At 45.8% G+C, this 18,719-nt stretch overlaps 1 protein-coding gene and 1 pseudogene across 4 annotated transcripts in view; one reads left to right on the top strand and one right to left on the bottom strand.

Moving 5' to 3' along the window:
- ANKRD44 (ankyrin repeat domain 44) overlaps window positions 1–18,719 on the top strand; it is a 126,421-nt gene that overhangs the window by 46,433 nt on the left and 61,269 nt on the right. For all 4 annotated transcript variants that reach the window (XM_056861522.1, XM_056861525.1, XM_056861523.1 and 1 more), the window contains 3 exons: window positions 1,431–1,514; window positions 8,553–8,631; window positions 17,769–17,839. In XM_056861522.1, coding sequence (XP_056717500.1) covers window positions 17,795–17,839 — 45 coding nt within the window. In that variant the 5' untranslated portion in view covers window positions 1,431–1,514; window positions 8,553–8,631; window positions 17,769–17,794. Of the gene's footprint in view, window positions 1–1,430; window positions 1,515–8,552; window positions 8,632–17,768; window positions 17,840–18,719 lie in introns of those variants that run through there.
- LOC130487955 (ATP synthase subunit O, mitochondrial-like) lies at window positions 4,134–4,755 on the bottom strand (annotated as a pseudogene).

Below are 18,719 nucleotides of genomic sequence, written 5' to 3'. Positions count from 1 at the left end.
AGTAGTGTAGGCCACAGTCCCAGTCCCTTTACCAGTGAAACTTTCTGCTACCTTCAGAAGGTTTTGCTGAGATAAAACTCTTTGAAAAACTCTAATCTGGAGAACCGGGTTCGATTCCCCACTCCTCCACATGAGTGGCGGACTCTAATCTGGCAAACCAGGTTTGATTCCCTGCTCCTCTGCATGAAGCCTTCTGGATGACCTTGGGCTAGTCATAGCTCTGTTATAGCTCTCTCAGCCCCACCTGCCTCACAAGGTATCTGTTGTGAGGAGAGGAAGGGAACGTGATTGTAAGCCACTTACATATTGTGCTGCCTTTTCAAAGAATGGGAAGGTTAGCACCCTCCTCCGTCCCCATAACCCTTCCTGTTTGTCGCCTTTCCCCGGTGGATTATTGCTAAGTAGATGGGTGGGCTGCATGGGGAGGCTCTACCAGGTGCACGCGTATGGGAAAGGGTATTATGGGAAGGCCGTAATCGTAGGAGGGCCCGAATGGGAGGTTTATAGCCAGAGGTGGTATGTGTGTGTGTGTGTGTGTGTGTGTGTGGCTAATAGGAAATCTGCAGCTAGGTAGGAGAGGCCTAAGGGTAGGGGAAGGCATAGCTATATAGGGCAGAATAGCTAGATGGCACGGGGTTATTATTATTGAATCTTTGGGAGGGGCTGTGGCTCAGTGGTGGAACATGTGCTTTCATCATGCAGAAGGTTTCAGGTTCAATCTCCGGCATCTCCAGTTAAAGGGACTAGGCAAGTAGGTGATGTGAAAGACCCTTTTCTGCCTGAGACCCTGGAGAGCCGCTTCCGGTCTGAGTAGACAATACTGACTTTGATGGACCAAGGGTCCGATTCAGTATAAGGCAGCTTCATGTGTTCATGTGTTCATTTTGAGACTGCTTAAAGGTAGAGAAAAGCTGGGTATAAAAGCCAGTTCTTCTTCTGCTTCTTCTTCTGCTGCTGCTTCTTTTTCTTCTTTCTTCTTCTTCTGCTTCTTCTCGAGTTCTAAGACTTTTTGAAAAGTTAATTTTAATCTCTAAGCATGTATGCTTATCTCTGTGAGCTCAACATTAGGGATCGTTCAGTTAAAGCCAATTTTCCTTGGTGCAGTAACTGGAATGAGGCATTGATGGGACCGAACAGGCCTGTGATTTATTTAGCTGCCATTCCGTGCTTTGAGACTTATTAAGAGAGCTTTCTTGCACTGATGCTAGACTTGGGCCATGAATTTCTGAGCCACTATGTTAGGTGCTTGGCTTTCTGCCTTGGCCTGACCAACATACTCTTGTGTTTTGCCTGGTTGTAACATTGGTGTTACTTAAAACATTCTTGCTCTTTTATTTATTTTTTGTGGTACAGGAAAGTTAATGAAAACATGTGTTTTGAAACACCAAGACACAGCTTAGAATATTGACACCCGTTTCCTTTCTTTTCAGCCACCGCTGGTCCAAGCAATTTTCAACGGAGATCCAGATGAGATCCGTTTGTTAATCTACAAAACAGAAGATGTTAACGCTCTGGTAAGTGACTTTCCCAGCCTCTTCTTCTGGAATGTGATTAATCTGGGGGAAGAGAGGTGTTGCAGAATTTAAGGGGGGGGGGGTTCCCTACTTTTTCCAGTAATTATAATCCATTTAGGACACATCCTGGCTCTGGTAAGACTCCAATGGCATTACTGTTTCATAAACCGTCCTTAAATTAAAATATGGCTCTATTGTAAAGTTACAGGATCAGAAAGCCTCCCGTTTAGGAGAACAAAACACAGACTCCCTCAGGATTTTAAAAAGATAATGGAAATTGTAGGATGTATGGGCTCTGGGTTCCCAACCCGTTACTCCTCCGCAGCCTGAAGAGGGCAAGCCAATGGAGCTTCCTTGGCCTCAGACCATTCGGAGGGAGAGTCTGAGTTGACCTCTCCCTCCGACAAAGCCAGAGTCTCACCGCTGCCAGTCGCCAGCACTAAGCCTCCCGACTACCCTCCTCCTCGGCCTCCGCTCAAGTGGCCTTATTTATAGGCCTGGCTCTGCCCCCTCTGCCCTGGCCCCGCCCCCGAGACCTTATTGGGTGGCCTTATTGAGTGGGCCCTCCCCTGGAAGCTGGCCTTCCTGGGCTGTCCTCCGCCCCCGTGGTGCCACACTCCCGCCCGGAACCCGCCCACCTGCCTGTCAGCTGGGCGGCAGGAGTGCTGCCTTGCCCCCGCCTAGGGCGCGCCCGCCTGCCAGCTGGGAGGCGGGGCGGTGGCCCTGGAGGCAGCTTCATGTGTTCAATTTAGACATCATACAGATAGATATGATGTAAATGCCACTTGGTCGGGCCGGGCCATGCCTTGCCAACCCAGATTGAGAGTGGGTGTGTGGGGTGGCTACCTCAGCTAGCTTGCGGGCTGGATAAGAACTCTCAAGGGGCCGGATCTGGCCTGCAGGTCTTATGTTTGACACCCCTGCTCTACTGGGCTGTCATAAGTCAGCTGTGACTAGACAGCACTTTACATGAGGAGGACATGATTGCTCTCTTTAAGTATTTGAAGGGCTGTCCTTTAGAGGAGGGCAGGGAGCTGTTCCTGTTGGCAGCAGAGGATAGGACTCGCAATAATGGGTTTAAATTGAGGGTGGAAAGAGACCATCTGGATATTAGGAAAACTTTTTTACAGTAAGAGTTGTTCGGCAGTGGAATCAGCTACCTAGGGAGGTGGTGAGCTCCCCCTCATTGGCACGCTTCAAGCAGAGGCTGGACAAGCACTTGTCAGGGATGCTCTAGACTGATCCTACATTAAGCAGCAGGGGGTTGGACTGGATGGCCTGTATGGCCCCTTCCAACTCTGTGATTCTATGAATCTATGCGGCACAATAGTGTTGGTAGACTGTTATCTTTAGAATGTCCTGTTTGTCATTATGTTCCTTGTTTTAGCAAGAAAAATATCTCCCCTGATACATCCGTTCCTGACTTCTCTTACATGTTCTCCTGTTTAGAAACAGAACAATGCAAAGGATAAGCCTGTTGAAGGATGAAGGCAAGAGGCAAATTAATCTTGGCTCGTCCTTCAACCAACATTATATTTGGCATTAAGTATATCTTATTGTCTTGGGCAGAGCTTCTTTATCTAAGGACTGGGCTTGAAATGGGTTCCCTTCATCACTCCGAGGAGTTTAATCCTTCCCCCATTGTCCAGTGTAGCTCTTTTGGCTGGGATGTATACATGGAGTGGAGTCCTGCCAAAATATTTACTTAGGGAACCAGCTACATCTGTGTCCAACTCTCTTTCTCTGCCACTTACTTTTTCTGTAGTTCAGTCGCAGTTTTTAATAACTTGTCATTATTCAGAATTGGTCTCTGGCTGAAGCTTCCTTGCTGCCACAGCCGTAAGATGACCCTAAGTGTCATTTAAAGCCATATACCAACTGTGGTTTACACTTTGCTGAAATGAAATAAATGCATGTCAAGGCAAAGTGAATTCTATTCTGTGGAATATTGTTATAAATGATGCAAACTGAGCAGATGAAGGTATATTTGCTTACCTTCCATAATTCTGCATCTATTAGCCATTATGGTAAGGCCAAAGGTCTCTAGCCAGCATGGTGTAGTGGTTAAGAGCGGTGGTTTGGAGCTGTGGACTCTAATCTGGAGAACTGGGTTTGATCCCCCACTCCTCCACGTGAGCGGCGTACGCTAATCTGGTGAACTGGATTTGTTTCCCCACTCCTACACATGAAGCCAGCTGGGTGACCATGGGCTAGTCACAGTTCTCTTAGAGCTCTTTCAGCCCCACCCACCTCTGTTGTGGGGAGGGGAAGGTGACTGTAAGCCGGTTTGATTCTCCCTTAAGTGGTAGAGAAAGTCGGCATATAAAAACCAACTCGTCTTATTATTCTTCTTTGTCTTCGCTCTTGGATTCACCAAGAACTATGGTTAAACCACAGAGTTTTGGCGAACCCTAGAACATCACTCCATGACATCAGGATATCACGTTTTGTTGTTGTTGCTGGAAGTGATGTCGTGCACTGTCACAATGCTGTGTGCCTCTCCTAGCCACCAAAATCCTTCCGGGGGTGCCAGGCAGTGGCTTGGCATTCCTATAATGTTTTTTTTTTTAATTTCCTTAACAGTTGAATAAGTTTAATGAGAAAAATCTTGTGATGAACACTAGACAGCCTCTTTCATGATCTTGGTCAGTTTCTGAATCTTGGACTTTGTGGACATGTCCACATATTTATCCCCAATACTGACCACCATTCCTCCCGAGATTGATGGGTCTTGATATCCAGTTTCAGTACTTCTCCATTAGCCAAGAAGCCATTCAACGCTGTTTTCAATTCAGTCGGACTGGCTTCATCCAAGGGCTGGGCAGTGGTAACAGAGCCCAGCCCTTCATCACGGTGCGCACTCATGATCTTGCCAAATGCAGAAATTACACCAGGAGTGAAACGTAAGCGACCATTTTCAGCAACTGCATTGAAGAAGTTGACAGTGATAGGAGACAGTTTCTCTTTAACTAAAACGTCATTCACAGCCTTTTGCTTTACAGCACCCTTTATGTGAGGGTTCATGACAACACCAGACAATTTAGGGTCCCTGATGTGCCGATACTCGACTCAGCTCTTTTTCTATCTGATCTAACTTCTTCTGCTTAGAAGCAGCTGAATAGGGGGCAGTGGCATATCGGCCTTCCAGTCCATATACTTGGATTAGGGGCTGCACCAGTTTGGATACTGGCCTGACCAAAGAGATGCTGAAGTGACGCACCTTTTGGGAGAATCCCATGGCGGTCGCCATCTTCTCCGCTCCTATAATGTTTTTATGTAATACAAGAAGAAATATGTAAAATATTTTAACAGAACAGCACAAAAAACAACATGTTTTTAATGGAGGTCCCTTCCAAGTTCCAACTCTATGATTCTGTGATTCTAGGAGAGCACTATGTGTATGGGAAGGGGCTGTGGCTCAGTTGTAGAGCATCTGCTTGACATTCAGAAGGTCCCAGGTTCAATCCCCGGCATCTCCAGCTGAAAAGACCAGGCACTGGGTGATATGAAAGATCTCTGCTTGAGACTCTGAAGAGCCACTGCTGGTCTAGGTAGACAATACTGACTTTGATTATTCTGATTCAGTATAAGGCAGCTTCATGTGTTCATGTGATATTTTAGGTCATCCGTCATCTACAGGCACTTTATGAAGGTTTGCAAAAAGCAGTCTTCTGAGATTGCCAAGAAAGCAAGTCAGCCTTTGTCGGAATTGAAATTACTCCTCGGATGAGTTGAGCTGAGGCTCAGATACACTGGGGACCCTTGTTTTGTCTTGCACCATTTTGGTGCACAAATGTAGAGCAACATTTCCTACAAGTTAAAGACAGAAGAGACATTTGCTCCTGGATCTCTGCAGTATCGGCATGTGCCGTGTGTTTTAGGTTCAGCAGAGCGCTGGGATTTTGCAGCCCCTGCCAATGTATATAGAGAGAGCCAGCATGGTATAGTGTTTAAGAGCGGTGGTTTGGAGCGGTGGATTCTGATCTGGAGAACTGGGTTTGATTCCCCACTCCTCTACATGAGCGGCGGAGGCTAATCTGGTGAACCAGGTTGGTTTTCCCAATCCTCCACACGAAGCTGGGTGACCTTGAACTGTTGTGATTGAGTAACCACGTTCAGACACCCAAGCTACACGCATAGCCAAGAAGCCGCTTGTCAGAGGCCTCAACCCCCCTCTTTAGCATCAAGCAAGCAGGCATGCACACAAACATTCCAAAGGCTGGAATGTTCCCTCTCACATAAGGCGGAACAGCCTCCCTCCCACCTATTCCTCCCATTCTGATACTTTCGTGTCTCCGTGTAAGGGAGCAATAGAGTCCCATTGTCTATTGTAGCAATGGTCACACAGGCGGGGTAGAAACTAGGACGTACCAGTGACAAGCTGTATCGGATGTTGAATGGAATGTGATTTGTCTATATAACCTCTTGCATCGCCCCTCCCTCGGGGTGACCAGCTAGCAGAGCTCATCATGTCTGCGTCTGTGATCACCCAGTTCATTTCTTCCTTGGCCAATAAAGAAAGCCGTGAAGCTCAACCCAACCTCCTGGTCTTCATTTACTCCATTGGACTCTATGTAAATGAGGGGTCACATCAGAACAAGTTACAGCTCTGTTAGAGCTCTCTCAGCCCTACCTACCTCACAGGGTGTCTGTTGTGGGGAGGGGAAGGGAAGGTGATTGTAAGCCGGTTTGAGTCTCCCTTAAGTGGTAGAGAAAGTCGGCATATAAAAACCAACTCTCCTCCACCACCACCACCACCTCCTCCTCCTCCTCCTCCTTCTTCCTTTAAACAAGTTTAGAGTCGTGCAAACTTGAGCTTCTGGCTATTTGCCATTTGAGACTCCTTTCTGAGAACAAGCTGTACACCCAGATCTCAAGATCTACTCGCAGGAAGCGCTTGCCGAGGCAATTTATGGAAGCACCTTGTAAGATAAAAAGGAAGTATCATCCTGAGAACTAGTTGCAGGGATGCAATCTCTCCCTGATCTCAACTGGCAGCTGCTTCATTCCATTGTCAGTGTTAGACAATAGCTTGTGTCCTAATTAATTAAATGTGTCCTATCACAGTTGTAATTAAGTCTAGGTGGAACACTGGTGGAGAGTGAGAGGTGGATAATTGCAGAGACATTTTTCGGCAAGCTCTTGAAACCTTCACAACCCTGCGAGGAGATGACCCCAAACTAACCTTCCTTCTGAATTTCGTATTTGAACTGTCATAAATCATCATCATCACAATCTCCTTTATTGGCATAAAATAGATACACGGGATGACTACATAATAATATAACGTTGTTGCAGTTGAGCATTGCTGACGTTAGAACATAGACAGATAAAAGGATGCCAAAATAAATAAAAACCCTCTAATTAACTTAAGTGTAAGGATGTGTCACTGGCCACCAAGATTGAGTTAATTAATTCCATTGTATTCCCTGTTACTCTGTATGGGTGTGAAAGCTGGACATTGAAGAAAGCGGATAGGAAGACAGTCATTTGCTGATTTAAGAGTAGCAGTTCTCTTACAAAGGGATTTCAAAGGGAGATTAGAAAGAGAGACTGCGGAATTACAACTAGCAATGAAGCTCAAGACAATACATTCACCTGGATTGAATAGAGATCTGGGATTCCTGTCTCATTACCAATGCTAATTTCTCCACACCTACTGGGGAGGGCAGCCATGAAGGAGCTAGAAAAGATTCTGAAGTGTAAGGATGTGTCACTGGCAACCAAGATCAAGTTAATTCAGGCCATCGTATTCCCTGTTGCTTTATATAGGTGTGAAAGCTGGACAATGAAGAAAGCTGATTGGAAGAAAATAGTTTCCTTTGAAATGTGGTGTTGGAGGAGAGTGTTACGGATTCCGTGGACGGCCAAAAAAACAAATCAGTGGGTTATAGATCAAATCCACCCTGAACTGACCCTAGAAGCGAAAATGACTAAACTGAGGCTATCGTATTTTAGTCACGTTATGAGAAGGCAAGAGTCACTGGAAAAGACAGTCATGCTAGGAAAAGTTGAGGGCAGCAGGAAAAGAGGAAGACCCAACAAGAGATGGATTGACTCAATAAAGGAAGCCACGGCCCTCAGATTGCAAGACCTGAGCTAGGCTGTCAAGGATAGGACATTTTGGAGGACATTGATTCATAGGGTCGCCATGAGTCAGAGGCGACTTGACGGCACTTAACACACACAATTAACTTGCTGGCGAACTTTCACAGCAACTCTCAGAAAGTGTGCCTTTTTCTCCAGTGTTACAGGAGAGCAATTGTTCAATAAAAAAGACCATTAAGAAAATCAGGAGAATTTGACTTGTTTGTCAAAATAGGACTTAAAAATGTACTGCGAATTTCTGCATGAAATCTACAATGCAATAAGACATGTACAATTGATTCTGCCGAGTTTTCCGTCTATTAGAAATGAACTCACTGCCAGCCCTCACAATTTCCGGGTCTTCCCATTCCTCTGTTAACCCGATTCTTTCCTCTCCCCTGAGCTCAGCCCAGCTGAAATCTCTGTGCAGAAGGCAAAGCATGGGACACAGAAGCTTGCTTTCTCTCACAGCCAATCGCAAAGCAGCATGTAAAGAGGCGGGGATTCAAATGCTTCCTGCTTCCTCAGAGCACTTTCTGAGCAGAAGAAAGGCTTTTTAAAACCGAGGCTTGGATTCCCCCCCCTTCCTTTCAGGTTGCTCCATTTTTATTTATTTTTTTGTTCCTAAAGTGCTTTTTTATACGGCAATTGGTTTTTTGAGGGGGGATTTTCTCTCACAGTGAGCAATGCAAAGTAAGCCAATTACAAAGCAGCATTTAAAAGGGCAGAACTTGATTTGAGCTTGGAGATTGCTGGTGCAGAGATTTCCAACTGGAAAGCATGGGTCCAGCCAGCAACGAACCTCAAGTTAAATTCCCAGGCATAAATGACCACTGTGTGGAAAGAACTTGCCAGGAACAAAGAAGATCAGCCAGCCACAATGGTAGCCTTAGGTCACTGCTTAGCATTTCTGGGATGATTATGTTCTACCATCTGCTTTATTTTTTGCAGGATACTGAGAAGCGGACTCCTCTTCATGTGGCGGCTTTCCTGGGGGATGCAGAGATTATTGAGCTTCTCATCTTGTCAGGTATGTAGTGCCTTGTATCGCTGTTGAATTCACAATGAAAATAAAAAGGTTAAAACTGTCACAGATGGATAGATATGGCATTTCTTTCTTGTTTTAAAAAATAACTCTTTATTTTAAGTTTCGCTTATAACAACAAGAAGAAAATAAAAATTCAACAGCAGTAGGTTAAACGTGCTAGTACAATCGAGATATGTTCCAATACTTGGTCTATTATATATTAGTGCTTTTTACAGAAATCATATCATTTGTTGTATTCACTTAACAGAATTGCAAATCATATGATAGTTTCGTCGTAGTTTACTTTGTGATGCCCCTTTCTCCACATATTCTAGAAAAGACAGCCATCTATTTTAAAAGTTTGTAGAGTGAGATAAGTTATTTGCTACTTTAAGTCATGAAGGTATCTTATCTTCACAACTTGATTCTACTCCTCCACATGAGCGGCGGACTCTAATCTGGTGAACTGGGTTCGATTCCCCACTCCTCCACATGAAGCCTGCTGGGTGACCTTGGGCCAGTCACGGTTCTCTCCAAATTCTCTCAGCCCCATCTACCTCACAAGGTTCCTGGTATGGGGAGAGGAAGGGAAGGCTATTGTAATCCGCTTTGAGACTCCTTACAGTAGAGAAAAGCAACTCTTCTTCCTCTGAGGGCTGGTCTGGGGAATGCGGTTGCCCATTGTCTTAATTCTTTACCCAATCTCATGTTTGCTTTCCGGAAGTGGGTCAAAGATGGAAACTAAGCTGGGTAAATCCAATCATTTACTGCAAGGTGGCTTATCAAAGAGTGATCTTTCTGCAGGGGCAAAAGGTTCTGGCATGGTTAGTGCACTAGAAGCAAACTCAGATCTAGGCCAGTTAGTGCTTGGGCGAACCGCCTCTAAACCAACCATGGGCTATGCTTGTACTGGATCCCTGTTTTTATCTGGTTTTTCAGGTAGAGTGGATTCACAGTGGGGTGGATCTTGCCCCTGTCCTGTGATTCCACTGAGCAAAGTTTATTTTCTTATTAAAATATTTTTACCCCACCTTTCCTTTTGTCTCAGGCTTGAAGACTTCTTTCAATCTAAGGAGCCTTCCTCCAACTGAAGTGGCTCTTCTGTTGGTGGAAGAGCCATTGGAGTTGGAGGAAGTCTCCTTAGGCTGGAAGAAGGCTACTTGGAGAATGGCTGGATCTACTCGAGTATTTGGGAGGAAACTAAAGGATGAATACCCAGCTTGCTGGGGGTAAAGTGTAGACGACTGGGGAAGGCAGTGGCAAACCACCCTGTAAACATAGGTCGTTTATGCCTGGGAGTTTTAACTGAGGTTCGTTGCCCGCTGGACCCACACTTTCCTGTTGGGAGTGTATGCACCAGCAGTCTCGAATCAGGAAGTATTTGAATCCCTGCCCCTTGAAATGCTGCTTCATAATTAGCTGTAGTGACAGAAAAGTTCCCTCCCCCACCAAACCAATTGCCGCATAAAAAAGCATCTTAAGAACATAAAACAAAGCTTCGGTTTTAAAAATCCTTTCTTCTGCTCGGAAAGAGCTCCCAGGAAGCAGGAAGCCTTTCGATCCCTGCCTCTGGACATACTGCTTTGTAATTGGCTGTGAGAGAAACTAAGCTTGTGTGTCCCCCACTTTGCCTTATGCATGGGGATTTCACCCGGGCTGAGCTCAGGGGAGAGGGAAGAATTGGGTTAACAAAGGAATGGGAAGTCCTGGGATTTGTGAGGGCTGGCGCAGCAAGGTCATCTCTAATGGAGGGAAAAGTCATGTATAACTCCAGGGAACAACCGAGACAGATGGGAGGTGAACATGAGTGAAAGTACCCATGCATAAACGACCATAGTCTGCCTAGTAAATGTTGTAATGTGACGTCACCCAATAGGTCAGTAATGACTCAGTGCTCGCCCAGGGGACTAACTTTACCTTTAATATATGCTGGAGTAAACTGGTTCCCATTTAAGAAAGACTGTGTACTTTGGGTGGGGGGAGCTGCCTCTCCCTAGCTTCTATACAACAAACAGCATGCAGTTGACATTAGCAAGTGCATCTTGGGAATGGGGAAGCAGTTGTGGTGGGGTTCTACTGCTGAAAGGGAGCCTGTCTGGCTCTGTACCTGTTTGGATGGGGAAAACAGCCTAGAAAGTGTACATAAATTGCTCTGAGGTCTTTGGAGATAGAATGTGCATAAAGTGTGACTTAGAAGAAGAACAAGAAGAGTTGGGTTTTATATGCCAACTTTCTCTGCCACTTAAGGAAGAATCAAACCAGCTGACAGACGCCTTCCTCTCCCCACAGCAGACACCCTGTGAAGTAGGTGGGGCTGAGAGAGCTCAAAGATAGCTATGACTAGCCCAAGATCACCCAGCTGGATTCATGCGTAGGAGTGGGGAAACCAATCCGGTTCACCAGATTAGAGTCTACCGCTCATGTGGAGTGGGGAATCAAACCCAGTTCTCCAGTTTAGAGTCCACCACTCCTAACCACCCCTCTTATCCACTACACCACACTAGCTCTTACTTAGGGCAACCCTATAAGGTTTTCAAGGCAAGAAACGTTCAGAGGTGGTTTGCCATTGCCTGCCTCTGCTATTACAACTGATCTCCAGGTGACAGAGATCAGTTCCCCTGGAGAAAATGGCCTCTTTGAAAGGTGGACTCTATGGCATTATACACCATTGAAGTCCCTCCCCTTCCCAAACCCTGCCCTCCTCAGGCTCCACCCCCAAAATCTTCAGGTATTTCCCAACCTGGAGCTACCAACCCGAAGGCTCTTTGATTTTAAGAGTGTTAGACCAGAGGAACTCTACAGAGGACTTTGCTATAAGAACACCAGAAGAGTCCTGTAGACTCAGGCTGGTCTCCTCTGCTGCCAGAACCGTTCCCAGATACCTCTGGAAGCTCAAAAGCAGGGCTTGAAGCCCAGTGACCTTTACCGGTTCCGCCCCTCCCCCCCAGCTGCTGAAGTACACAGATGTGCTGCCATTTTTTTCTTTTCATACAAGGGGTTCACTTGCATTAACAGATTAATGTGTCAGAGTAAGAATTTACAGATTTCTGGCACAGCAATGTCATCCATTCCGCAGTAAAAGTGAATTCAGAACTCAGAGCTGTTGAAACCTGCCGGCGCTTAGACAAATAACCTCACTACTTGGGTAACAGGAAGCTGTGTGGGTGTGTAGGTGCGAGTACTGTCCTTCAGCCTCTGTACTGTAGTTAATTAATACAGGAATGGATGTTTTTCACAGTCAAAAATAATGGGACCCTGTAATACGTGGGGGGACTATTGTCAGAGAATCTTAACTGAAATGTGAAATGTTCCTGCAGTATGTAGGGAGCATTTTTGCCTGAGATGTTTAAGAACATAAGAACATACGAAAAGCCCCACTGGATCAGACCAAGGCCCGTCAAGTCCAGCAGTCTGTTCACACAGTGGCCAACTGGGTACCTCTAGGAAGCCTACAAACAAGACGACTGCAGCAGCACCATCCTGCCTGTGTTCCACAGCACCTAATACAATAGGCATGCCCCTCTGATCCTGGAGAGAATAGGTATGCATCACGACTAGTATGCATAAGAACATAAAAAAGGCCATGCTGGATCAGACCCAGGCCCATCAAGTCCAGCAGTCGTTCACACAGTGGCCAACCAGGTGCCTCTAGGAAGCCCACAAACAAGACGACTGCAGCAGCATTGTCCTGCCTGTGTTCCAAAGCACCTAATATAATAGGCCTGCTCCTCTGATCCTGGAGAGAATAGGTAAGCATCATGACTAGTATCCATTTTTACTAGTAGCCATGGACAGCCCTCTCCTCCATGAACATGCCCACTCCCCTCTTAAAGCCTTCCAAGTTGACAGCCATCACCACATCCTGGGGCAGGGAGTTCCACAATTCAACTATGTGTTGTGTGAAGAAATACTTCCTTTTATCAGTTTTGAATCTGTCACCCTCCAGCTTCAGCAGATGACCCCACGTTCTGGTATTATGAGAGAGGGAGAAAAGCTTCTCCCTGTCCACTCTCTCCGTTATAGACCTCTATCATGTCTACCCTTAACCGCCTTCTTTCTAAGCTAAACAGCTGTAAGCATTTTAACCGCTCTTCATAGGGCCGTTGCTCTAGTCCCCTAGACTTCAACAATCATGTCTGAAAAATTAGCCGTTTACCAGGCATTTTGAAAGCCTAAAGAACAAAAGGGATCTTGATTGTTTTCTAAACGCCATTCTAAAAATTCTTCCCTAGTTTCGCTTGTACTTGCTCTCTGTTGGCTCCGTGAAGACTTCTGCTTGCGAAATTGTGCATGGAGTGGAGGTCTTTAATGCTTCACCTTTTATGCAAGCAAGAAATATGGAAAAGGCCGTATTTTATGAGCTTTTGTTCCAAATGAGGCTGGGATCCGTGCCATATTATTTCCCCCCTCTTGTGTGTTTTATGGCTGTTTTATCCTTTAATCCTCTGAAGTATCATTACTCACAATTCTGCTTATACCCACTTGGAAGGGCCCAGGGTTATGACTAGCACATTTCTTCCTCCAGTGACCTACGAGTACTAAATGAGAACATTGTCATAATAAGAGCAGACTATTTTATTTTTACTTAAAAAAAACAAACTACTGTCTGTTTTTTTTGTTTTTGTTTTTTGGCAACGCTTTATAAGGGATTGATCAGATGAATCGAATCTGGATACGCCACAGTCAGTGTAACTTTGCATTAATTTTTGTTATTGTTGATAAAAGAGTGCAGGAAAGATTTATGACCAAAAGCAATATTGTTGAGGCTAGATAGACCCTGTGGAAAGAATCAGCCCACTGAACTTTACGCAGGGCTCAGGAGATTCATTCCTTGAAATATGCCCGTGGTTAGACTTGCGGCACGTGAACTGGCGGCTGTGCAAATAAACGTAGCGCCTAATGAATAAAGCATACGTCCTTTGCACTGAGACGTAGCAGAAACGGGCCTCCAGGTTACCATTAAAACAGAAATTATGCAGAAGTAAAGTAGGAGACCTGAAGCCAGATGTATGAAAATGGCACTGTGAAATTTAAGTCATTGTGGCTGTAGAGGTTTTGTGCTTTCTCAGAGGATCTAGCATCGTCTTGTTAGACTGGATTGATGGTGTGGGGGCAGAAGGGATTTTTCAAATTTTTACGCACAGTTGTGTACTAGACCACCGGCTTTTGGGAAGAAGGTCCTGGGTTTGATCCTTGAAATCACAGATTTATAAGGTTCTTGCTGGCAACAAGGAATGAGGCCCTGGAGAAACCACCAAAGGAAATAACTCTGGGGTACGTGGAACGATAATCTGATGGCTAACCACCTGTGCTTCTCACTTGCCTTGAAATCCCCTAACTGGAATGGCCCTAAGTTGGAAGCTAAGCAGGTTGGTACTTAGAAGGGAGACCACCAAGGAAGACTCTACAGGGAAAGGCAATTGCAAACCATCTTTGCGTCTTACTTGCCTTGAAAGCCCCTACCCGGAACTACCCTAAGTTGGAAGCTAAGTAATATAAGTATTTGGAAGGGAGACCACCAAGGAAGACTCTGCAGAGGAAGGCCATGGCAAGCCACCTCTGCTTCTCACTCGTCTTGAAAGCCCCTTGCTGGGGTCGCCATAAGTCAGCTGTGACTTGATGGTAATTTACACAAACAGTAGTCAAAGCAGGTTTTACCGCTCCAGGGGTCCTGAACTGGTTCTCATTTTGCTCGAGGTCCTTGCCTTCTAGTTGTTAAGAGAACTTTTCTTTTTCATCCCTCCCAACCACTGAGGACCTTGGGGGGCAGCTGCTGGAGGGGCGGAGGTGCCTGGGGCAACAAGCCTTAAATCGAGGGTGCCCCCTAGATTCAGCACCATGGACAGCTATTCAGAGTGTAGGGTGGACCGAGGCTGACTCAAGGAAGGGTGGTTCACTACCCTGCCCAGCAACGGGAGCGCTGCCAGGTATTACAATGGCTCTGTATGCACCTGGCTCTTTGCAGAATCCAACCATCTTGCAGCCGTGCCATGCTTAAGATGGATGCTCCTGTTGCCTTTGGCTCCAGTGAAGCCAGCCGTGCCTTTTCAAACATGGCACCGCCAGGTGCTTTTATGTCATATGCTGCTTCTTAAACTCCGCAGGGATAAAGCAGTGCATCTTTTCTTCACTTCCCTACGCTGCGTGATCTCTCAGCGAAGTGTCTGGGGTAGGAGATGCCATTTCCGGCAACAGCTGCCAGAGTCTTGGTCTCTCTCCATTGAGGTGGAACAGGAAGAACAGTCGGGATTACTGCCACCACCTAAGACAACAAGTTTTTGCTGGTCTAAGTGGATGATTACCACATGATCTCACAACAGCTCATCTGTAAGGGGATTTTCAGTTCTAAGTGGCTGCGTTCTTTATTCCTGACATTTACAATATCCGTAATGCACGTAGAGAAAGTCGCCATATAAAACCCAATTCTTCTTCTTCTTCTTCTTCTTCTTCATCATCATCATCATCATCATCATCTGTTGGGGTTGTGATGGTGTGTGTGAGAGAGACCAAGAGTGAGAAAAGGAAGCAACTATCCTTGTATAGAGCTGAATTATGTCTTGGTTCTTCTGAAAAATTGCTTGGCAAGTCCACAGACAGCAGATAGACTGAACCAGATGTGAAGGCTCTCAATTCTCGCTGTTAGGTAAACAGCATGCTGAAAAACACGCAGAGGAAGAGGATGCGGAAACCAGAAGATGATAAAACAGATAACAGGGGCGCTAATTTCTGCACTGTGGTCACTTTGTTTTTAGCGTTTCATGGCTGGTTTGGCAACTGCAGCGGATCAGTGGGAAACATAAGCATCCTCTAGGGGAAAAACTGTTTTGGATTGCTAATTGTTCCCTGGGGGCTTATCTAGATGGTTTGGCAACAGAAAATCCAATTCCTAGCAACATTTCAACCTTTTGCAAAACTCCATTGAAATGAAATGGAGTGTTACCCAATCCAGAGTGAAAGTAATTTACATTTCTTACCATTACTGACTCTCTCGTGGCAGCAGTGTGTGTGTGTGTGTGTGTGTGTGTGTGTGTGAACAGTTTTCAAACTTTTGCCTGCTTCCTTACTGGTACACCCTTACCGGCTTACTTTCACCCTTCTACCCAATCTCCATATAATGGGGTGTGTGTGTGTGTGAAAATTTCTTTGTCCTGGTGTTTGATCCTCCCTTTTTTAAAGTTTGTGCTGGAAAGGGGAACACAGATGTTTAAAAACTTAAGTACAATCAAATACTCACCGAATGACAGAACAGAGTTAGTATTGCTGCTACCTAACTGGACATTAGATGGACATTTTTACACTGGAGTGGTACAGTTGGCTGTGTGATTGTCCTCTTAACACAAAAAGGCACAGGGATGGGGTTTGGAATGCTCACCTTTTCTGTGTCCTCCTCCTTAGAGAGCCGGTGTGGTGTAGTGGTTAGGAGCGGTGGACTCCAATTTGAAGAACTGGGTTCAATTCCCCACTCCTCCGCATGAGCGGCGGACTCTAATCTGGTGAACCGGATTGGTTTCCCCACTCCCACACATGAAGCCTGCTGGGTGACCTTGGGCTGGTCACAGTTCTCTCCGAACTCTCTCGGCCCCATCTACCTCTGTTGTGGGGAGAGGAAGGGAAGGTGATTGTAAGCTGATTTGATTCTCCTTAAAATGGAGAGAAAGTCAGCATATAAAAAGAACTTCTTCCTCTTCTCCTTTCTCTTCTTCTTCCTCTTCTCCTTCCTCCTCCTCCTCTTCCTCCTGATACTGAGCGGGAGCCCAGCTCAACCACCGTAGAGGGATCAGCAGAGGTTTCTAGGCAGGATCTGGACTGGTGTGGATACCCCACAATATTATCCACAGGAGCAGTGCTGGCATCTGTTAGGGCCACCTCTGGAGGTGTTGCTAGCACCAAGGAGCTGGATCCAAAGCATCCCTTCTGCTAAATGAGAAGCGTTTTGCTTCCTTTGGTGGAAGCCATCCTTATTTTGGAGGAAGGCATCTCCCTTCCTCTAAAATAAGGCAGAGGAGGGTTCATGGCTCAGTGGTAGAGCATCTACTTAGCATGCAGAAGGCCAAAGGTTCTATCCCCGGCATCTCCAGTTAAAAGGATTCAGTAGGAGTTGATGTGAAAGACCCTGGAGTACCACTGCCAGTCTGAGTAGACAATCCAGACCTTGATGGGTTTAGTATAAAGCAGCTCCATGTGCTTTTCCAACAGATCATCCAATGGAGAATTTCTCCATTGATGGAAAAGAACCATTGGATTTTGGTTCATCCATTGAATCTATTCAACAAATCATCCAATGGAGAATTTCTCCATTGGTTGAAGAGAACCATTGGATTTGTTTCTAAGCCCCTGTCCATAGCATTTCAGATGAATCCTTGGCTCCCAACTACAGAAGCATCTTCTGCTTACTTGGAATGTGGTGGGTTGCTTTCTTTCAAAAGCCCTTGAAATCGTCTAAACTGCCATGGGAGTTGCTGGTTCCTCTTCCAAATACTCTTCGTGTGCTTTTTGCATCTCCTTGCCTTCAGAAGAATGGTGCTAATCTTGGAGATTACAATTTAGCTCGCATTCAAGAATCAAATTAACTTTGCTACCAACCATGTTGACAATTGGGCTGCAAGATGTTTGAGCCTGGAGTGGACTCCAAGATGTCCCTCCAAGCCCTACAAGGAAAGGCTGAGGGAGTTGGGAATGTTTAGTCTGGAGAAGAGGAGGTTGAGGGAGGACATGATTGCTCTCTTTAAATATCTGAAAGGCTGTCGCTCAGAGGAGGGCAGGGAGCTGTTCCTGTTGGCAGCAGAGGATAGGACTCGCAAGAATGGGTTTAAATTGCGGGCAGAAGGGTACCTGTTGGAAATTAGGAAACATTTTTTTACAATAAGAGTTGTTCAACAGTGGAATCGGCTACCTGGGGAGGTGGAGAGTTCCCCCTCACTGGCAGAGGCTGGACAAACACTTATCAGGGATGCTCTAGGCTGATCCTGCATTGAGCAGGGGGTGGACTAGATGGCCTGTTTGGCCCCTTCCGACTCTATGATTCTGTGATTCTGTATTATACTCTGCTCAGCTCATGCAGACTCACATTTCTATGTAATGGAATTCTCGTTGCCAAGTTTGTCTGAGACCATCTTAAGATGTATGCTTTTAATTTGCAGGAGCCCGTGTCAACGCCAAGGACAACATGTGGCTGACCCCTCTTCACCGAGCAGTTGCTTCAAGGAGCGAAGTGAGTGCTATATCCAAGTAGGGTTGCCAGCTCTGGGTTGGGAAATACCTGGAGATTTTGGGGGTGGAGCCTGAGGAGGGCAGGGTTTGGAGAGGGAAGGGACTTCAATGCCATAGAGTCCAATTGCCAAAGCGGCCATTTTCTCCAGGGGAACTGATTTTATTGCTTGGAGATCATTTGTAATAGCAGGATATCTCCAGCCACCATCTGGGGGTTGGCAGACCTATATCGAAGGCATCATGACCTTACCCAATCTGTACATCATATAATTCGCTGGAAAAGTAAGAAAAAATCATTATGACCTCTTATCCCATATCTTTCTTCCAGCAGTTGGTATGCATCACTATTTAAATTCCACCAAAGTAATGAAATTATAAAGAAAAAGTAAAGCCACTCCATATTTAATTAATTTGAGATCCACATGCACCTCAAAGCTCTGCCCATCCGAACTGGTAGAAAAGGCAGTGTCATGAAACCCATCTGGCTGCTGTTGAACAGTAGCAAGTAGTCAAATCCTGGGTAAGTCATGTAAGTGGAATGCTAGCAAGGTGGTTGTTGCTGGGCCTGGCCCCAATGAGTCCTCCCTGAAAGGCCAAAACAGCCCTGACAGAAACCAAAGCTTGAAGGCTAGCAATAGTGTTATGGTTGCCACTGAGGGCATCTGTTTCTTAAAGCTACAAGTGCTGCTTCTGTTATTTTGTGGCCTACCTCGGTTCGCGTGGCTTCTGTCAGTCAGCAGGTCTTCTCCCTTGTCATATGTTGCCTTAAGTCAGTGATCTTCAAATCATAGAATCATAGAGTTGGAAGGGACCACCAGGGTCATCAAGTCCAACCCCCTGCACAATGCAGGAAATTCACAACTACCACCCCCCACACCACC

Source organism: Euleptes europaea, chromosome 15 (assembly GCF_029931775.1).
Source record: "Euleptes europaea isolate rEulEur1 chromosome 15, rEulEur1.hap1, whole genome shotgun sequence".
Lineage (NCBI taxonomy): Eukaryota > Metazoa > Chordata > Lepidosauria > Squamata > Sphaerodactylidae > Euleptes > Euleptes europaea.
Note: the sequence above shows the minus strand (reverse complement) of the source record. Positions and strands in the feature narration are given on the sequence as shown.